The sequence below is a fragment of the Lithobates pipiens genome, unplaced genomic scaffold (genome assembly GCF_037356315.1).
Source record: "Lithobates pipiens isolate NorthernLeopardFrog02 unplaced genomic scaffold, aLitPip1_a1.2 Scaffold_25, whole genome shotgun sequence".
In the NCBI taxonomy this organism is placed as follows: Eukaryota; Metazoa; Chordata; class Amphibia; order Anura; family Ranidae; genus Lithobates; species Lithobates pipiens.
Window position 1 is genome coordinate 95,413,433 of NW_027507787.1, and position 22,585 is coordinate 95,436,017.

General features: G+C 43.7%; 1 protein-coding gene and 1 pseudogene across 2 annotated transcripts in view; both read right to left on the reverse strand.

Moving 5' to 3' along the window:
* The window catches only part of PATL1 (PAT1 homolog 1, processing body mRNA decay factor), a 130,650-nt gene that overhangs the window by 49,261 nt on the left and 58,804 nt on the right, over nt 1-22,585 (reverse strand). For both annotated transcript variants that reach the window (XM_077454732.1, XM_077454730.1), the window contains exons 7-9: nt 22,330-22,413; nt 8,261-8,451; nt 7,677-7,784 (exon numbers count right to left, since the gene is read on the reverse strand). In XM_077454732.1, coding sequence (XP_077310858.1) covers nt 7,677-7,784; nt 8,261-8,451; nt 22,330-22,413 — 383 coding nt within the window. The remainder of the gene's footprint in view (nt 1-7,676; nt 7,785-8,260; nt 8,452-22,329; nt 22,414-22,585) is intronic.
* On the reverse strand, nt 2,159-2,277 carry LOC143932086 (5S ribosomal RNA; annotated as a pseudogene).

The window sequence follows — 22,585 nt, forward strand, 5'->3', positions numbered from 1 at the left end:
GTTTCACAGACATCATAACATATAACAGGGCTTGACAAATTTGCTTGGAATCTAGGAGCCAGCTAAAAAAGTTAGGAGCCAGGTCGGTAACGGCAATCCAGACCTGTCCCTGGCCTGACATGGAGACGAGTGAGGGGAGGATAGCGCGGCCCCCCCACCTGTCTCCATGTCATTGCCCATAGCTCTTAGAGGGACATTTTTTTTTTTTTTTTTTCAAATGACAATTTTTTTTTTTTTTTTTTTTATTGCATTTTAGTGTAAATTTGAGATCTGAGGTCTCTCTGACCCCAGATCTCATATATTTAAGAGGACCTGTCCTGTTTTTTTCAATTACAAGGGATTTTTACATTCCTTGTAATAGGAATAAAAGTGACAATTTTTTTTTTTTTAAAAGCACCGTGAAAAAATAAAAAGTTAAAATAAGAAAAAAAAAAATGTTTTAAATGCGCCCTGTCCTGCCAAGCTTGCGTGCAGAAGCGAACGCATACGTGAGTAGCGCCCGCATAGGAAAGCGGTGTTCAAACCACACATGAGGTATCGCTGCGTTCGGTAGAGCGAGAGCAATAATTCTAGCCCTAGACCTCCTCTGTAACCCAAAACGTGCAACCTGTAGAATTTTTTAAACGTCGCCTATGGAGATTTTAAAGGCTAAAAGTTTGTCGCCATTCCATGAGCGGACGCAATTTTGAAGCGTGACATGTTGGGTATCAATTTATTCGGTGTAACATTATTTTTCACAATATAAAAAAATTGGGCCAACTTTACTGTTATATTTAATTAAAAAAATAAGACTTTTTCCCCGAAAATGCGCTTGTAAGTCCGCTGCACAAATACGGTGTGACAGACAGTATTGCAACGACCACCATTTTATTCTCTAGGTTGTTAGAACTCCTAAACACACACACACACACACACACACACACACACTTTTTTTTTTTTATTATTCTAAGTAAAGGTGAGATGGGTGGGCAGTGAAAGCTTCATTAGCATCGCTGGCTGTCATACCAACAGCCACCACTAGATGGCGCCAGATTACAGAACTAAACATAGGACCACAGAAGGCCTCAAAGCCGCGGCCTCAATTACCGGCCGGCGGCGGCGCGGCCCGACACGATCACGCCAGGGGGGGGTGGAAGGAGACAGGATACCCCCGCTGTGCTGCCCCAGGCGCCAGATCACAAATTCTAGTCGCCAATGCGATCTGGCGCCCGGGGTTTGTCGAGCCCTGACATATAAACATGGAGGCCGGCTCCCTTGCATTAACCAAGGTAGAAAACTACTGAACCTGACAGCCAACGCTTCTTCAGAGTGTGGGTCTCAATAACCAAACCAGTAAAATTTAGCGTTTGCAAAGTAGGATGGAACTCCGGCACTTGTGAGAGAAGGTCTGGCCATGATGATAGGGTCCATGGGTCCCCTACTGCCATCTTTATGATCTCTGCATACCAAGATTTCCTGGGCCCTGCTGGGGGTCACAAGAATCAATGCCTTCACTTCCTGCGAAGAAGTCGTGGATGCAGGCAGAATAGAAGGAAATGCGTAAATCAGTGAGTACCGATTCCACGGGAAGGCATCTGTTCTGCATGCTAGCAGATCCTTTGTTCTTTACACAAAGTTGCTGATTTTCCTGGACGCAAACAGATCTATGTTTGGGATCCCCCATCTTTGACATACTGACAGGAAGATATAGGGGTGAAGGAACCATTCTCCTGGGAACAACTGCTGGTGACTCAAGTAGTCCGCCTGCCAATTTTCTATTGCTATAACGAAGACTGCCGATAGGCAAAGTACATTGTTTTCTGCCCAAGATAGGATATGATTCATCTCTCTCTGGGCCGCACAACTTCTTGTGCCCCCTTGGTGATTAATATAGGCCATTGCTGTGGTATTGATGGATTGAATCCTGGTAGGACAATACCGTAAACTGAATGTTCAGGCCCTCAGCACCAAGTGCTCTGCCTGAATTTCTCCAAATGTTAATGGGCAAGGTCATTTCAGATCTGGGTCACTTCTCTTGGACAGTTGCCTCTTTCAGGACTGTTGCCCAACCTAAACAAAAAAGGTTGGCATATGTTGTTACCATTTCCCAGGTAACTGAAGGATTTTCCCCTTAGCAGATTTTTAGATATTAACCATAAACTGAGGCTCGGGTGCACCCAGCCTAAAGCACCTGGTATTTCCAGGTGGTCTTTCATCTGGGTACAAACCAGGCCCGACCCTGCTTAGCCTCCAAGATCAGACGAGATTGGGCACTATCAGGGTGATGTATCCGTAGGCTTTGGAGTCAGACACATTGGCAATGTAGAGCTGGAACCCTTTTGTTTCAAGCCGATAGGATACTGTTTTGCAGCAGTCTTGATGAAACTGAGCATAAGGAACGTACTCGAATGAAGCCATCTTTCCCAACAACCTCATGCAAAGTTGAATAGGAGAAATTCATCTTGCTTCGATCACCTAAATCAGTTCCTTTATGGCACTGATCTTTGCCTGGGGTATGAATACCCTTTTCTGTGTGTACCTATGATCAGACCCAAGTATTTTAGCCTTCTTCATGGTTTTAAAGAAGAGCTCTCCTAGGTTGAGAATCCAACCTAGATATTCCTGGTATTTGAATGTGCTGACCATAATTTCATCTAAGCTGGTCTATCAAGAACAGATTGACTAGGTAAAACCATAATCGTTATACCTTGGACCCTCAATCTGGCTAGAAGAGGAGCCAGAACCTTTGTACTGGAGGTGCAGTAGCTAGATCGGAAGCAGAGCTACACACAGAAAATGAAGATTTTCCACTTTGATAAGTAGATATTACTAGTGAGCGAGGAAATAGGCATATGGAGATATGCATCTTTGATGTCGATTGACGCCAGAAGTTCTCCTTGTAGGATGGAGATAACTGATTGGATCGACTTCATGCAAAAAAAGAGATATTATATTCAGGAATTGAATTTAGAATTTGGAGATCCAGCATGTCCATTTGGATTTAACCAACCCCAACCTCTGCTCTTACATGGGGGCCACAATGAACACTTTTTGCCAGATGATGGTCCAACGCTTGAGAGAAAGACTCCTTTTTCTCTGGATCCTTAGGAACGTTTGATCTGAGAAAACGAGGGGACGGAAACTTTGAACTCCAGTTTGTACCTTGTAGCTATTGAGGAAGTCCCCCGTTCATCTCGACACTTCTGCTGCCAGATCCCTGAGAACTGCAGAAGAAATCTCCCTATTGCGCAAGCGGGGGCACCTCCACATAAGGAGGCTTCAGTATCTTGTAAGCTTCCTCCCCCAAGACCTCTTGTCCCTGGAGTTAACCCTGAGGATTACCCTTTGAACCTGATGGAAGAAGACGTTGTGACTGTCTGGCGGCTGATGCCCCTGGCACAGGAGCTTTGAAATGAAAATAGATTTACTTCTTCACTTAAATGGCAAAAGGGGTAGCTGTTGCACCGTAAAAAGGAAGACTAGCCAGGAGCTTCTTGCATGACGCTTAGAGCCCTTTCACACACCACCGCCTAGGGTGAAAGTGGTAAAGCGGCGCTATTCTTAGTCGTTTTAGCGGCGCTATTCGGCCGTTAGTGGGGCGGTTTAAACCCCCGTTAGCAACCCAAAACACGGCCGGAGCAGCGTTTTGCTGGTGGTATCGCAGCGCTACACCATTGATTTCAGTGGGGAGCAGCGGTGGAGGAGCAGAGAGTTCACCGCTCCAAAGAAGCTGCTGGCAGGACTTTTTGTGACACCCTGCCACCACACCGCTTTAATGTGAAAGCCCTTGGGCTTTCACACTGCAGTGAATGGAGCTGCTTTTTTCAGTTGCTATTTTTAGCGCTGTAGCGCTTGAAAAATATCGAGTGTGAAAGGGGTCTTAGCGAAGGGCGAAAGGCTTAAAGGATAGAATCTGTCAAAGCAACTATTGCAAACATAAAGCTGCCTCCAGGGGCTGCTGAGCAGGATAACCTTGAAAACCCGTTTAAACTGGTCTCAACGTTAACCAATTACTGTCGGCGCAGGCTTTTTATTATAGGAATTCCAACCTTTTATCCATTGGATCCCTAAGTTATTGAGTATTGTGTGCCGAACAAGTCAAACTTATTCACAAAGGATATAGTAGCGTCAATTGCCAGTATACCCTACTTAGTGAATTTTCTCTACCATACGATAAAGTGTGAAAACTTTTAGGATGGAAAATAATGCTTATCTGGGTGATCCTCCAAATACAAAAAAACTTTTCCAACAAAGAATGGACAGGAAAAGGCATGCACAGCTTGAGGAGGCTTTAGCGAACCCAAACACTCAGTTAAGGGTACATAAATGTAGAGTGGATCATTCAGAAAGAAACTGTACCATCAATCTTACAGATTGTGAAAGCTGACTCTCATACATCGGACACTTCAGAAGAGGAGTCATCAGCCTCACCACAGTACCCTGAGGGAATTCGTCTTCTCCTGCCCCTAGTTCCTCAGTTTGAGTTTAAGGAAAATTGAAGAGAACCTGTCACATCTTGACCACACTGGGATGCGCTAAATTTTTATAAAAAATTTTTTTTAAACCTACCACGGCTGAGGCAAAAGAGATCTTTAGTAAAATTAACAGGGGCTGCAGTGTTGCAAACAGTTGCAAACATTTCATGGCCCCAATCTCACTCTGAACAGCCACCCCCTCTCAGGGGAGGATGCAATTTGTAGAGTAAGCTTTCCAGAGCTTGAGGGAGACCATTTTAGCTCTTGTTTGAGGGCATTTCAACCCCCCCCTTCTGACCATATTCTGATGCACAAAGCAGAGGTACTATAAGAAATTGCATCCATTGCTTGAGCAATAGTCCAGCCATGCCACTGCTATTAATGCTCAGTCTGATGCAATAGTAACAATTTGCACAGGCTCACCAAAATTAGACAATAGAAGGCTGGAAAAATGTTGCCAGTTGCTTTGCTAAGGCAGGACAGTTCTGGATCCACTGTGAGGGCAGACCACGTCTTTACATAGTCCTCCTCAAACGGTACAAGGCTAATACGCGCTTTGGGGAAGCACACATCTTATCAGGAGGTTTGCAATCTTTTTATAGGAAGACTTGAATAGTGTGTGCAATATGAAAATCTTTGCTCACTTAGGGGCTCTAAAAGACACAAGACTAATCTGCACCAGTAGAAGAAACATGCTAATCCTCTAGTTATTGAGTGGTGAGCACCACAGTGATAAGTGCTGAAACGGTGTCATTTTTTTTATTAATAGAAGACTGACTCCTCCAAGAGAAGTTTGTTGGGCAAAAACTGGAGAGACTCAGAATCGGATAAAGTCTTTGCAGCCGATGATTCAGAAGCCACTACAAGCTGTTGATAAATGAAATACAAAATACACGGCAATGCACTGGGGGCACATGTTATGTCCCTACACAGGAATGCAATGACAGCATGTTTGATGCCTCTGCAGTCCAGAGTCCGTAAATAAATGGCTAATCTGAGTCATAAAATTTTGCTTGACTATAATAAAAACCTAAGCTGAATGAGCAGAGGAAACAGCCAAACCTAATGGAGCAAAAGAAGACAGAATAGAATCTAGGGGCAGAGAACAACAGGATTCCAGGCTGCAGACTGCCTGCATCAGCAGGTGTGCTGCAAACAGCCCCAGGACCATTAGAGTGTTAGCTGGAGGTGCCTTTTACAGCAGGACTTGCTAACAAGGCAGATGAGTAAAGGAGGGTTTGTGTCATGAACAGAAGCTGAGCAGTATTTATATTACAAAAGTAACCTGGACTTTTGTAGGCACAGGGAACTCCATAGAGGAATACAACTGGTGCCTCGAGTTTGCTTAGAACACAATTTTGAGGTCCCTTGACGCTATTTGAACCTTTTGAAGGTATGTGCAGGGACTACTAGATGCCTGTCCCTTTACTGGTTTGCTTACTTCAAAGTTTTCTTTTCTCAAAATATGGTATTTCTTTCATAGAATACAAAAGTTTGTTGCGAATGGCTGAGCAGCCCGACTTTTGTTCTAGAAGTGGAACAGGAAGCTCCCTTCCTGCTGCTAAAACACACACACACTGTATACAGCGAAGGCTGCATACAGTTTACGCAGTGCAAACAGTTGCTGTATCTGTTAGCGAAACAAATAGTTCCTTTTGTCCAAGTTGGTCAAAATGAACTATTTAACCACTTCCCGACCAGCGCACGACGATTTACGTCGACAGAATGGCACGGGCAGGCATATTGGCGTACAGGTACGTCCAATATTCAATGCCGCCCTGCCATCGGGAGCGCGCCGCCCTGCCATCGGGTGCGCGCCGCCGGCGGCGCGCTCCCGCGCTGGTCGGGACCCCCGTGAGTCCGGTCGCGGGACCCGCGGACTCGATCGTCGCGGGCATCCCCGCGATCGTCTCACGGAGCGGCCGAATGGAGGAAATGCTGTGTAAACCACATTTCTCCATTCTGCCTAGCAACTAGTGACGCTGATCTCAGCTCCATGTGATTGGAGCAGAGATCAGTGTTCACTAAATGAAAGCCCAACCCCCCCACAGTTAGTAACACACCCCTAGGAACACTTAACCCCCACACTGCCACCCACTGGTTAACCCTTTCACTGCCAGTGTCATTTACACAGGAATCACTGCATTTATATAGCAGTGATTACTGTATAAATGACAATGGTCCCAAAAATGTGTCAAAAATGTTCTATGGGTCCCCCACAATGTCGCAGTCACAATAAAAATCGCTGATCGCCGCCATTACTAGTAAAAAAAAAAAAAATTCATAAAAATGCTATAAAACTATCCCTATTTTGTAAACGCTATAACTTTTGCGCAAACCAATCAATCGCTTATTGCGATTTTTTTTACCAAAAATATGTAGAAGAATACGTATCGGCCTAAACTGAGGGAAAAAATGTTTTTTTTATATATTTTTGGGGGATATTTATTATAACAAAAAGTTAAAAAAATTTGTTTTTTTCAAAATTATCGCTCTATGTTTGTTTATAGCGCAAAAAATAAAAACCGCAGGGGTGATCAAATACCACCAAAAGAAAGCTCTATTTGTGGGTAAAAAAGGACGTCAATTTTGTTTGGGAGCCACGTCGCACGACCGCGCAATTGTCAGTTAAAGCGACGCAGTGCCGAATCGCAAAAAGTGGTCTGGTCTTTGACCAGCAAAATGGTCCGGTCTGCAAGTGGTTAAATCATTACTAAAACCTAGAGATCTACTTAAAATTCTGGCCAGAAGTTTTCGGGTTGTTTGGGGGGAGCATAACATGAAACAAGGTTAAAATTGCTATTTGGTTTTTATTTCTGTGTCGTTAATGAGAAGCTTTCCCCTTACTTCCTGTCCTGGTGAAAAAGGGTCAGCAGGACAGAAAGCAACGAAAAATATCCTCAACTGCGACAGAGAGCAACAAAAACATTTCTACTACAGTTGAAAAGGGTTAGCTCTGGAAAGTTTATATTGCCATTGGTTATTTCCTGTCCTGTGACCCCTGGACCTCTTATATCATGAATTCTTGGGGTCACAAGGTGTCACTGCAGCAAACAATGAGAGGAAATATTTCCAGTGGAATCATATTAAAAAGTTTTCAGAAGTAACCCTTCTCACTCTACCCAAAAAAGGTATTGGCTATAAATGCAAAAAAATAAAAATTTTCAAACAAAAGAAATCAATCATTCATGTAACTACATGGCAACCAGGCCAAGGACTCACTTGCGGTTCTGCTGGCGCTGATAAAGCAGGCGCCTGTGTTGTGGATGAAGGTGAGTTGTGTCTGGGAGGAACGGAAGGGGTTGCCTTTGCGGTTGTTGCTGTGAAGACCTGTAAGGGAAGAATGCCAACGTGACATCACAATTGAGAAAGATTGCGAATTCAATGTGTATTTTCACAGGGCGACACTGTGGACACACAGTTAACAGTGTGCCAGCATCCCGATAATCGATATATAGAAACTAAAGGCTAGAAAAACAAAAAAAACAAACAGATGCTGGTAATGTAGACCAGCATGTGTGTATTTAAAAGACCTATTCAAACATTGTAGGGAAACAGGCTGAAGGCTCACAGAGGCTAATACCTCAGAGTTTAGAGCTGGGTAGTGTGTCTCCCAGAGAAATCTTCGTCAGTTAGCGTCTGCTGAATCTCCCTCTTTAATAATTTTCTACAAAATAAAAAATGTAACTGCTTTTATATGGTCTACCCATGTGCCTTTAAAGTCCATTTTTCTAGCCTTTAGTGACATCACAATTTTTCAGTGTGTCTACAAGCTGCTTCCTCCCACCTTCCCTGAAATTTCTCACCTCAAGTTTTTGAGATGAGCTCCTGGAGCAGCTGTGGGAGGAACACCAAAGAAAGGCCGAAATCCTCCAGCTCCTGGGGTCACCATAGGCCCCACATGACCCTGTAGAAGCTTAGGGGTAACACCAGCTATAGGTCCGTGGAGGCCAGTAGTACGGGCAAACTGGCTAGGTGACATCCGGCCTGCGGCTGCCTAAAGGATGACAAAACAAAATAATGGCAAATCTCAAAATGTACAAAGAAACAGAGAAAACCAGATTAAGCATTTAAAGAGTTCAGTTATTTAGGGGGGCTGGGAAATTTTTTAATATATATATATATATTTATTCGCTAGCGTATCTGGGCAGATCTTTTCTTTATATCTACTGCATCTATCTGTATAGACATACACTTTATATCTACAGGTCCATAGCTATCTATCCATGCATACACACAATATTTTTTTATTACCATAAAAGGAAAGCTTTATGATCCCTTTGACACTTCATTGTGACATGGGTGGGATGGGGCAGTGACGTAGCTTAAGATCAAGATAGGAGCAGTTTGAGTTGATGAGATAAATTAGAAACGGAAACAAACGGAAAATTCCAAATTAAATTGCATTTGTTTACATCAGTATTTACCCAGATTATCTGTCATAATTATTGGAAGCCAAGGATTAATCTGGGGAAAAAATTGCCCAGGCATAACGCCATCCAGCTCTGCTAAACCACAGCACTGTAGCTAGCAACAAGGAACAGATAAGAGGGCAGGGATACTCTGTGTCCTGTAGTGTACTCCAAGAAAACGATTTTAAAAAGATAAACCAAAAATTCTAAATTTCTTAATTGTTCATCACAGGACTTAAAGGGAGTGTAAAGTAAAAAATAAAAAAAAGCAAAAAAACAAAAACAAACATGTTATACTTACCTCCACTGTGCAGCTCGTTTTGCACAGAGTGGCCCCGAACCTGGTCTTCTGGGGTCCCTCGGCAGCTGTCTCTGCTTTCTCCCGCAGGTACTTCTCACATTCATGCGAGCTCCCTCGCATGGTGAGAAGCACCTACGGGCACGCTCCCGGGATACAGCTGGCGGCTATAGCCGCTCGCTGTATCACACGGCCCCGCCCTCCCCAGCGCTCCACGTCATTGGATGCGATTCACAGCAGCGCAAGCCAATGGCTACTCTGTTTTCAATCCATCCACTCCAGCCAATCAGTGGCCAGGCTAAGTGGCAAAGAGGACTGCGGGGGCGAGCGTGGGAATTTCGAGGGGTCGGGTAAGTAAAACGGGGGGACTGGGGGTGCCGGCAGTGTGAGATGTTTTTTCACCTTAATGCATAGAATGCATTAAGGTGAAAAAACATTTACCTTTACAACCCCTTTAATGATTACTTGGGATGTCCCAAAACACTAAACATGAGGGGTGGACAACATAGCAACGAGGCCACCATGCCCTAAACAGAAAAGAGGGCACACCTTTCAAAGCCACCTGCAAGACCTTCTGTCCAAAACTGGCATTTGCAGAGGTGAGAACATCTAACTAGTAGAACTTTGTAAACTTGCCAATAGAAGACCTGGTAGCAGCCAAACTTGGACAGAAGCCCGATGACACTACTGGCGGAATGGGCTGGGAAAGGAGGAACCATGTGGATGATACTATAGCCTTAAAGTGTTACTAAACCCACAACAGTTAAAATCTGTATATGCAGTAAAGCATGCTTGTTATACTCACTGTGGAACCTAAGGGGTTAATCCTCTGCATTGTGTAAAAAGGCTGCTTGATCTTGCATGCACATCTTGAAGTAAAATAAGGACCAGTGCCCATTAATGCAGCCTTATCAGTGCCCATAAATTAAGCCTGATCCATGCCCATCTGCAGCCTCTAATATGCCCATCATAGCAGCCTTGCTTAGTGCCCATCTACAGTAGGGCTGCCACTAATGATTACTTTCATAAATGATTAGTTGACCGATTATCCGTTTAATAGAACAACAACCTTAAAAAAAAAGTGTGGTGTATAATTTAATCTGTAAAGTTTAAAAAAAAAAAGCAATTTATTCTTAAAAATCTCTATGCAGTGGTAAATATAAATAACCAACTATATGGTTGGGGAGCAAAATCTTATTCACTCTGAGAATAACAGACAGGAGAGACATACTGTATATACTATTGGAGGTTGAATCTGGTAAATAGACTCAGAGATCACTTTTTTTTTTTTTTTTTTTAGACCCCTTTCACACTGGGGTGTGTGTAATATGTGCCCTGTTCCCACGTAATGTGGCTTGCCTCCATGTAAAAGTTTACTTTAAAATGCATTTGTATTGTCTAATGTCAGATGCTGATCTTCCCGCCGCTCTCCTCTATGGGGGATCGGATGAGGACGGACCTTAGAAGCCAACTAATTGGCTGGCCGATTAATCGATTATGAAAATAGTTGATACCTATTTTCATACTCTATTAGTTGTTGATTAATCTATTCGTTGTTTCAGCCCTAATCTACAGCCTCACCTTTGACAATCATCGCAGCCACGCCAGTGCTGGATTACACAGATCTGCCATCTCCTGTGTACCCGGCGCTCAGTCACACACAGTCCCGTCCGTCTCATACGATAGACAGAACAGTGGTCCAATACTGGGTCAGGGGGGCGGGACTGTGACTGAGCGCCGGGTACATAGGAGATCGCAGCTCCATATAATCTGGTGGCGCTCGTCCCCTTCCACTCCGAGGTAGCAGGAATCGGCGTTAACATGCCCGCGCGCACGCACACGCACGTTCCCCCTGATTTTTACAGATACACACAGTACTTTGAATTTGCTGAAACTTTAAAAGTCACACATATATGAATAGTTGTCATTGGAAATAATGGGGAATAACTTGTCATAAGACTTTGATGTTCAAAGTTGCATAAAAAAAGTCGCACAAGTGTAAATGGAGCCTTAGGGTCCCATGGAGACGAGGAGGATGGAAGGAACAGGTGGAACAGTCTGATACCTTGCTCAAAAGCTTTTACCAAAGATTTAGCTGCTCTAGGTCTCCGAATTAGAACGTCTAAGGTTGAGATCTGTCCCTTGATGGTACTTAAAGCCATAAACCTCTCCACAAAAGATTTAAAAAAAAAAAAAAAAAAAAAATGTAGAAAAGTCAAAATGCCTCCAACATACAGGGAAGAAACTTATGAGCCTCATACAAGGCAAAAGACTTTCTATGAGCAATGATAACCCTTCCTTGGGGTTGACCCCTGAGAAGTGTAGGAATGTTGGCATCAAAACTATTCCCTATTCCTCAGAACTTGTGCCTTCAACAACCTTGTTGTCAAAGCCAGTGACTGTAAAGCAGGATAGGAATTTGGTGGGATGTCTCCTCTAAAACCATGCACTCTCTGTGGGATCACATATCACGTGGCTAGCAACTTACAGGACATTTCAGTTGTTTGTGTGTCCTTTGGATAATATAAAATAGAAGCAATATTTTGCATAACAGGGGAAAGGATTAATAAACAACCATGGGTATGCTTGTTCCATGACTCAGAAGGGGGTGGCACAATACAAATTGACTTTAACCCCATATTTACTAAACACAGCCAAGGCCCTGAGCCCATGCCTCTGGAAAACCCAGGAGGCTCCGACAGAGTAGATTGAGAGGGTGAAGTGGACAAGAATTATAGAAGAGTCTATACATATGATAGAAGAAACAGGGGAGAAATATCATAGGATATGGCAACAATGGCTGGTATTTTGGAAAACTGAGAGGTACCTACGGTTATTGGAAGGATAATGCCGACAGAGGGATATGAGTGAGACAGGGTACTATGTGGGTTTGTTTTTTTGACAGTATGGGGTGGGTGGGGGGGAGGAAAAGGTCGTAACAAATGTGATAATAATGAATGTATAAGTTTTAATGATTAAAAGAAAATGTTTGTACAATTGAACAAAATACCAAAATAAAGAATATAGAAAAAATAAAAATCTGAGCACCTTTGCGTGAAGGGTCCAGTGCAACTTCTTGCCAACTACCTTGATGGCTGATGAATGCATTGTCTGACTGCACCCGGATGGAGAGAGTCCAAAAGCGGACAGACCAGCGTAGTGGAGTAGCCAAATTACCTAGTTTCAGGATATTGATCAGCAACTTCCACTCCTCTGAGGAATATGTTCCTGGAACCAAGAGGTTTGCCAAAGCACCTTCCCAGCTCCACTGGCTGGTGTCCATCATAAAGACCTTCCACTTCCTGCTAACCAGCATCTGCGTCGATATCCACCATTTTCAGAGCTAATCTGGTTTGGGAGTCAGATGCATAGGCAAATCCAAAGACTCCTGACATTTGTCTTATACTGACAGAATATTGAGCTATGAAGAACCCTGGAGAGAAACTGGGCACAGGGGACACCATTGAAAACAGCCACCATCTTGCCCAGTGCCTTCATGCAGGCCTGAATTAAGAACCTTGAAGGATTTACCCCCTTCCTGACTAGAGCACTTTATGCGATTCGGCACTGCGTCCCTTTGACTGACAATTGAGCGGTCATGCGACATGGCTCCCAAACAAAATGGATGTCCTTTTTTTCCCCACAAATAGAGCTTTCTTTTGGTGGTATTTTCTCACCCCTGCAGTTTTTATTTTTTGTGCTATAAATAAAAAAAATAAAAACAAAAAAAAAAAAAAAAAGCGACAATTTTGAAAAAACTCATTTTTTACATTTTGCTATAATGTTCCCCAAAAATATATAAAAAACAATTTTTTTTCCACAGTTTAGGCCAACACCTATTCTTCTGCATATTTTTTTTTTAAACTAAAAATCGCAATAAGCGATTGGTTTGCCCAAAAGTTAGAGCATTTACAAAATAGGGGTTAGTTTTATGACTTTTTTTTTTTTTTAACTAGTAATGACGGCGATCAGCGATTTTTATCATGACTGCGACATTATGGCAGACACATCGGACATTTTTGGGACCATTGTCATTTATATAAATGCAGATTCCTGTGTAAATGACACTGGCAGTGAAGGGGTTAACCATTAGGGGGCACTGTAGGGGTTAAGTGTGACCTGGGGAGTGTTTCTAACTGTGGGAGGGCATGGCTACGTGTGACACACTGATCTCTGCTTCCGATCACAGGGAGCAGAGATTAGTGACACTGTCACTAGGCAGAACAGGGAGATGCTGGTTTACATTAGCATCTCCCTGTTCTTCCTCTCCGTTAGGCGACCACAAGGATAGAGTCCACGAGACCCGCCTCACGGAGCTTGCCAGTGGCGTGTGCGCACCCGCAGGCCCCTTCTTAAAGGGCCACATACAGATATGTTAGTTTGCCTTACGAGCCCTTCTGCCGACGTATATCGGAGTGAGGCAGTCAGCAAGCGGTTAAGGACTCCAGCCTGATTTGCATCGAGGGATAAGCCTAAATACTTCAGACGCTGGGTCAGAACCAAGGCCAACTTCTCAAGGCTTAGCACCCAACCAAGCTTTTTTTTTTTCCAAGACCTGCACCGTCTGCTTCTCGGAAAATTGCTGCATGAGGAGCAGGTCGCCAGGTACCCCGCATCTTCAACAAATCCAGAACCGGAGCCAGCTCCTTGGAAAACAGCCCGAGGGCCATGGCCAGGCAGAATGGTAAATGTCACCATCTGTTAATGGCGAACCTTCACTGTGAATCACAGAAATTGCTAGCGAAGACAGAAAATTGGGATGGACATCCAATAGATGAATATAGCAAAAAAAGGGGGAAAACACTGCGCTACTATAATAGAACTAGCAGCTAACAATCAAAGTTACTATAAATTGAGATGTAAGCAAAAGTCCATATCCTATTTCCGGAACAAGAACTGGACTGCCAAGCCCTGTTCCAGAGACAAATCCTTCACTTGCAGTTGGGGGGTACGATGCACTCTATAGCCTTTGCAGCCTGTTCTGAATCTCAAGGATCTCAACAGGTTCTTGAAAGTTCAGAAATTCAGGCTGAATTTCTATGAAGATCAATGATTGCTTGACTTCATCTATTAGATGTGAAACAAAAAATGGAGCGCTAAAAAGGTAAGCACCAAAAAACTCAAAACAGTTTTTAAGTGAATATAAACAACCTGTGCTGAAAGAAAAAAGGTCTCACACTTACTGCGAGATAAACGTGAACACCATTGTGTACAATGTGCAATGCCCAATGCACTATAAATACAATTGTAAATGTGTAATGTAGTAACAATGGGATTACATAGCATGAATTCTGGAAAATAAATTATTATAAGTTCAGCAGTCTATAGAGTCCCCTTATTATAACAAGCCAGAGTGGCCAATCTTCTCACAGACCATGGGTCGGGGTGGCTACAGGACCAGCGGCAACAATCTGTTTGTCTGTAGTGGTATCTGACGACACACTCGATAAATGTAAGGTAGGTACTCTTACCAGAAATGTTGGACCCGCATGCCCTACAACAGTGGGTCTAAAGCGCTTGTAATCCCAGAGGATTGTATTCCAGCTTTTGATGAGATAGGTCGTAGTATATAATCCTCTTCTAGGCGTCCTCGGTCCCGGGTGGGGGTAGGTATTCCCGGTAGTTGCCAACCGATATTTTCCCACTCAAGGGTGATGATATTTCGGGAACCCGATGTATCCAGACTCCACTTTCAAATAAGGGCTCATGCGGATGGTATATAAAACGGAAAAAGAACAAAAAAAGGGGACTCCGGATAGTGTAGGTCAAAAAAAACGATAGGTTTTATTAAAAAGTATACATATTGTACAAATATAAAAAGTGATCACAAAAAAGAATTGAGAAGAAAAAAAAGCAATGTGGGGTGCAAGTAATGCTTCCCGACGCAATCGGTCATCAACAGGGGCATACTGTGTCCCCCCACATTGCTGCTCTATAAATGCACTACTCTGAACTTAATCCGCCCATAAAAGTGGGCGGAACAGGAAATTGGACTAAATTGAATGCTAGTATATTCGGCACATGTATAGGACAACCTCTTTACAAGCTCATCTCAACCACAGAGACCACACGTCCACAACAGGCCACCATCCAGCACGATCAATCGCCCAATCTCAATACAAACAAAAACCACAAAAGAGGCCAGAATGACACTAAACACAAGACAGAAAAAATGTAAACACTGGGGCTCATACCGTCTATCGATTGTGTCCCCAACTTTGAAATGTGTTAGAAAATGCACTTCCGGGGTGACTCTGTGTATTATAATAGACTATAATGTTGAACAAATGTTGAACATAATGTTGAACAAATATAACTTTGACTGTAATATGGGAAGTTGTTGTCCCGTCACCATGGTTTAAGGCTGATGCGTGCATTTCCCCTCTCCCTTAGGTTGCGTGGTCTCCGAGTCCCTGGCGATCATGTGACATATGTGGGGGATGTGAGACCTGCAATTATAAAAACGCACCATAATATAGGTTTTTTCGTATTAGGATTTTTATCCTTATTGCAGTGGAATGCCATGGTGGATCTGTTCATGGTTTCTGTATTGCATTACGTCTATATTTTTCAACATTATAGCATGTTATAATACACAGTAGAGTCCCCCCGGAAGTGCCTTTTCTAACACATTTCAAAGTTGGGGACACAATCGATAGACGGTATGAGCCCCAGTGTTTAAATTTTTGCTGTCTTGTGTTTAGTGTCATTCTGGCCTCTTTTGTGGTTTTTGTTTATATTGAGATTGGGCGATTGATCGTGCTGGATGGTGGCCTGTTGTGGACGTGTGGTCTCTGTGGTTGAGATGAGCTTGTAAAGAGGTTGTCCTATACATGTGCCAAATATACTAGCAGTCAATTTAGTCCAATTTCCTGTTCTGCCCACTTTTATGGACGGATTATAGAGCAGCAATGTGGGGAGGGACACAGTATGCCCCTGTTGATGACTGCTTGTGTCGAAACACGTCGGGCAGCATTACTTGCACCCTACATTGCTTTTTTTATCAATTCTCTTTTTTGTGATCACTTTTTATATATGTACAATATGTATACTTTTTCATCAAACCTATCGTTTTTTTTGACTTACTGTTCTTTTTCCGTTTTATATACCATCCACATGAGCCCTTATTTGAAAGTGGAGTCTGGATACATCGGGTTCCGAAAATATCATCGTCCTTGAGTGGGAAATTAGCAGTTGGTAAACTACCGGGAATACCAACCCCTCATCCGGGACAGAGGACGCCTAGAAGAGGATTACATACTACGACCTATCTCATCAAAAGCTGGAATACAATCCTCTGGGATTACAAGCGCTTTAGACCCACTGTCGTAGGGCATGTGGGTCCAACAATTCTGGTAAGAGTACCTACCTTACATTTATCGAGTGTTGCGTCGTCAGATACCACTACAAACAGATTGTTGCCGCTGGTCCTGTAGCCACCCTGGCCCATGGTCTATATGAGAAGATTGGGCTTGCTTGTTATAAGAGGACTCCTCTATAGACTGCTGAACTGACAATTTATTTTCCAGAATTCATGCTATGTAACCCCATTGTTACTACATTACACATTTACAATTGTATTTATAGTGCATTGAGCATTGCACATTGTACACAATGGTGTTCACGTTTATCTCACAGTAAGTGCGAGACCTTTTTTCTTTCAGCACAGGTTGTTTATATTCACTTAAAAACTGTTTTGAGTTTTTTGGTGCTTACCTTTTTAGCGCTCCATTTTTTGTTTCACATCTAATAGATGAAGTCAAGCAATCATTGATCTTCATAGAAATTCAGCCTCTAGAGATACGAATGTGCTTATCCACAGTCACCCAAGACCTTTAAGGCTGGTCCAAACAAGTGTTGGCCTTCAAAGTTCCGGCTTTCAATTTGCTTCTTGCAGAGAGGTTCTGCAAAACTACAAGATCCTTTCATGTAGGCAGACATGGTGCCCACCCAGGAAAGCTGCCATATGGAATCTTCCAAGGGCACTACCGAGACACTACAGAAGAGAGCATATGACCACACTACCCGTGCAACCCCTGCGGAATGCTTTGTGATGCATCCTTAGGAAACATCTGATCACAGATCGGGGTAAGGGCTAATCACAGTGGCCCCTTACTATGCGATTACCTTGTCAGATGACAGCTGATCACAAAGTAAACACAAGACGGTTAACAGAATTCCTTTCCTCATGCTGACAGCATGAGGAGAGCCAATAATCGGCTTGTGTTAAAAGGGACATCTACACATCAGGGTATGGATTATGAGTGCAGCCAACAGTGCTGCCAATCAAAGCCCACAAGTGCTGGGGGAGTGTCCTTAAAAGCTTAGCTAGTATCCAATCACCTGAAAATATAAGCATAGAACCCAAGGTCTATAGCATCAAGCATGTATCCTGTACAATTAAAATAAGCCTTTATAAAGTATGGTCCAACAAGGAAAGAAAATGATTTCCTGATCCCATAAGGCAATCAGATATTCCCTGTTCAACAAACTCTGGTGTTATTATTTAGACTAGCAAAAGTGTGTCTGGTCAAAAACAAGCAAATGTGGGGATAACATGAAACATCTTAAAGCATTTTAGCAGGGAGAATGTGCAGGAGAGGAATGTGGAGTGTATGGCAGTGTGCAGTATATACAGAAAAGGAATGTGGATGTACAACACTGGCAGCATGTGTAGGAGAATAATGTTATGTTTATGACAGTAGCAGTACCGTATTTTTCGGACGATAAGGCGCACCGGATTATAAGGCGCACTAGCAACGACCGGCTTGATATAATGGATATTTCCATATATAAGGCGCATCGGACTATAAGGCACACTGGATTATAAGGCGCATTTAATGAAACACAACTCGGATGCGGTACTGTAAGTCAAATTTTTTCAACTCTTTAGCAATAACCATAAAATGGTCTATAACAATAACTCTTAACACTGTTCAATTAAATACAAAACCAGACACTCACTTTTTCACTTTATTCTTCAATAACTCTTAACACTGTTCAGTTACCGGTGAATACCGTACAAAACCAGACACTCACTTTTTCACTTTATTCTTCTCCCGCAAATCCATCAAATTCTTCATCTTCAGTGTCTGAGTTTAACAATTGGGCGATTTCGGCATCAAGCACGCCCGTATCCCTCTCATCATTCTCATCAGTATCCGAGTCAGGCTCGTTGCTGTCATCGGTACCGGTACTTAGCTGTTCAGTGATAATTCCGGACTTCTTGAAAGCTCGGATTACACTGGTGACTGATACCTTCGCCCAGGCATCCACGATCCACTGGCAGATAGTGGCGTAACTCGCCCGGCGTTGCCTCCCTGTGTTGGTGAATGTGTGTTCGCCTTCTGTCATCCAATGCTCCCACGCAGCTCGCAGTTTAACTTTAAACGACCTGTTGACACCTATATCTAGTGGCTGCAGTTCTTTGGTTAATCCACCCGGAATGATGGCAAGCACCGAATTAGTTTTCTTCACTTGGGCTTTGACAGTATCTGTCAGATGGGCGCGCATGGAGTCACAGACCAATAGGGATGGAGATTCGTGGAAAAAGCCACCCGGTCTCTTGACGTAAACCTCTCTCAGCCACTCACTCATCTTCTCCTCGTCCATCCAGCCCTTCGGGTTAGCCTTGATGATGATGCCAACCGGAAACTTTTCTTTTGGCAGAGTCTTCCTCTTGAAAATTACCATGGGTGGTAGTTTCTGGCCATTAGCCTGGCAACCGAGAACTACAGTGAAGGATGACTTTTCGTTTCCTTTAGTGCGTATAGATACCGTACTGGTCCCTGTTCTCTCGACAGTACGGTTTACAGGGATATCAAAGGTAAGGGGGACCTCGTCCATGTTGGTGATGTGCTCTGGTCGGATTTTCTGTTCATTGATCTTGTTCTTGCAGTAGGTATGGAAAATGGCCAGCTTTTCTTCGTAATCCTTTGGCAGTTGCTGTGACATAGTGGTTCTTGTGCGGATAGAGAGATTCCGCCTTTTCATGAAACGGAAGCACCAAGAGGGACCTCCTCGAAAGTCGTTGATCTCCATGTCGCGTGCGATCGCTGTTGCTTTGAGTCGAATAGAGACAGTAGAGACGCTTCTACCTGCGGTTCTCTGTTCAATAACCCACTGTTCAATTTTGTCCTCCAACCGTGGCCATCTTGCTTTGTTTCCTCGGAAACTCAGTTTGGTCTTCTTTACCTGGCGCAGGGCATCTTCTTGCTTCCTCCACTTTCGTACCATTGATTCATTAATGTTGAATTCTCTCGCAGCTACTCTATTTCCATGCTCTACTGCATGACTGATAGCCTTCAGTTTGAAATCCGCTTCGTAAGCATGTCTCTTAACAGGAGCCATTTTTGGGGCAGCGGGTATACCGTAGAAAATGAACGAATGAATGCGCACACCTCCTGACTAAGATGGCCGTAATGCCCAATCCAAGCAGTGCAGCTTCGTGAGCATTACGGCCATCTTAGTCAGGAGGTGTGCGCATTCATTCGTTCATTTTCTACGGTATACCCGCTGCCCCAAAAATGGCTCCTGTTAAGAGACATGCTTACGAAGCGGATTTCAAACTCATCGCTATCAGTCACGCAGTAGAACAACCTGAGAGAGGTTTACGGTACGTCAGTTTACGGTAAGAGACCGGGTGGCTTTTTCCACGAATCTCCATCCCTATTGATCTGTGACTCCATGCGCGCCCATCTGACAGATACTGTTAAAGCCCAAGTGAAGAAAACGAATTCGGTGCTTGCCATCATGTCAACAGGTCATATATAAGGCGCACCGGATTATAGGGCGCACGGTCGATTTTGTGAGAAAATTTAGGCTTTTACGTGCGCCTTATAGTCCGAAAAATACGGTATGTTAAGGAAGGAAGTGCAAAGGGTATACCAGTGGCAGTATGTACAAAAAAGGAGTGTGGACAGTATGATTATGGCAGCATATGCAGGAAAGGAGTATTGGAGGGTATGACAGCGGTAGTTTGTGCAGAAGATAAATGTGGATATGACAGTGGCAACATATGCAAGAGTGGAGTGCAGAGGGTGTGACAGTAACAGTATGTACAGGAGATAAGTTTGGGGTAGCACATAGTAGAGCAAGGATATATATTTACTCATTCTCAGTATGTACAGGAAAGGCTTACAGAGTACATAAGAGCAGCGGTATGTGCAGGAGAGGAGTTTAGATGATTTGACAATGGCATACACATGCAGGAGAGGAATGCTGGTCGGGTAGGACAGATAACGGCATGTATAGGAGAGGAAAGCAAGGGGAGGAGGAGGAGGAGGAACAAAGGGGTATAAAGCCAGACAGTATGTGCAGCAGAGAAGTTCAGAGTTTGGAGGGTCTGAAATAAGAAATTTTGAAGAGAAAGAGTGCAAAGGGTTATAAGGGTCGGTAGAATGTACAGGAGAAAAGAGTCCAGCATGGGGTAGTATGTAGAGGAATGCGGAGGATATGAGAGCAGGCATTATATACAGAAAAGATGTGCATAAGGTCTGACTTGGGGCAATATTTGAAAGAGACGAGTATGCAAAATATGAAGGCAGGCAGTATATACAGGAGAAAAGTGCAGAGGGTCAAAAGGGGGCAGAATAAAGTATAGTGAATAGAAGTGAAGAGGGCATGACAGTACACAGTATTTATAGAAGAGTGTGGAAGGCGTCTTGGTGGAAAATATGTACTGTAAAGCAGTAAGGAGGGTATGGAGAGGAGAGGACAATGGCATTAGGTGGAGAAGAGTAAAGAGAAGGGTCTGATGATGGGAAATATGTGCAGAAGAGGCGTCCAAAAGCTTTGATAGTATGCAGAACGTGCAAAAAAAAAAAAAAAACTGGGGTGGGCATAAAACATGAGATTTTTTGTTTCCTGCATATTTGTCACACTTAAAGCGGGATTCCACCCTAAAGTGGAACTTCCGCTGATAGCAACCCTCCCCCCCTCCGGTGTCACAATTGGCACCTTTCAGGGGGGTGCAGATACCTGTCCAAGACAGGTATTTACACCCACTTCCGGGCATAGACTCCCACGGGAGTTTATGCCTCTTCCTGTCCCTGCGCGCTGTCTGCTGGGACACACACAGGTCCCAGAGACAGCACGGACAATTCCTATTGCGCTGCGCGACTCGCGCAGTAGGGAACCGAGAAGTGAAGCCGCAGCGCTTCACTTCCTGATTCCCTCACCTAGAATGGTGACGGCAGCAGCCGAGAGCCGAGCGATCGATCGGCCTCGGCTGCCGGCATCACTGGACTCCGGGACAGGTGAGTGTCCATTTATTAAAAGTCAGCAGCTGCCATATTTGTAGCTGCTGGCTTTTAATATTTTTTCCACAGTGCAATCCCGCTTTAAAGGATTCAGATCCTCAAACATATTGTAATACTACACAAAGATAACCCGCATAAAGTCAAAATGCAGTTTTTAAATGATTTTATTTATTAAGGAAAAAAAGCTGTCCGAAGCTACCCAGCCCTATGTGAAAAGGTAATTTAATCAGACTTGGCTTTGGTTGTTGGGGTTAATGGAGGGGCAGAGAGTGGGGTCTGTGCTACAAGTGGGAATGGACTTCATGCTGTAAAGAGGAATGGAAGGGGTGAGGTGGGCCAGAGGCAGGATGGGGGCACTGACTGCAAAGTTTGGGATAAGTGCAATGTGCAGTGCTGCACTGTGTCCTACTGGCGTTTTGCCTCTGAGGAACCACAAACAGGCACAGTGTTACATGTTCACTTGCTTTCATTCCCTCATAGCAAACAATGCAGGCCTTTTTTAAATTTAATAAAATGTTAATAGCAAACCATGTGCCTAGGTTTTGTTTTTACATACATACAGAGGGGCAGCCATGTTTATACCTTTCTTACCTAGGTTCTGCTGTCTGATTAGCAAGGCTGTGCAAGAAAGTTACATTGGTCCAGCAGTAAAGTGCAACGTAAATATATCTATACCTGGAATCCTTTAGGTCACCGCGGAGTGAAAAACAGACTCTGTAAAACTAAAGCATCAATACACTGTTGGCTTCCCCCCATCGTCCCGATTAGTCAGCAAGTTGAACAAAGACAGATTTCTCTGTCCTGGAAAACTAAGCAGATGTGGAATCCCCCCCAGTTTTAGATCAGCAGCCTTCACACTTCTAATGGCAGGATCCATTTAAACCGTAAAGCAAGACAAAGTTTACCTGTGCTCCTCCCAGGAGCTGTGCACGCTGAAGTGGGGAGAGGGCAGAAGGGAACTGGTGTCTCAAAAGCGCCGCTGGGTTATTCTGCAGAGACAAAACAAACTAGGGTCCAACAAGCATCTACATGCCAGAGAGAGACAATCTACAAAAACAAATGCAAAACAAGAGGCACCAGCAACTTTAAAGCATGTAAAGCAAAAACGGTGTTTCATTTTTGATATCGTGTAAAGCCCCTGCCAGGGTTATTTTGCTATAT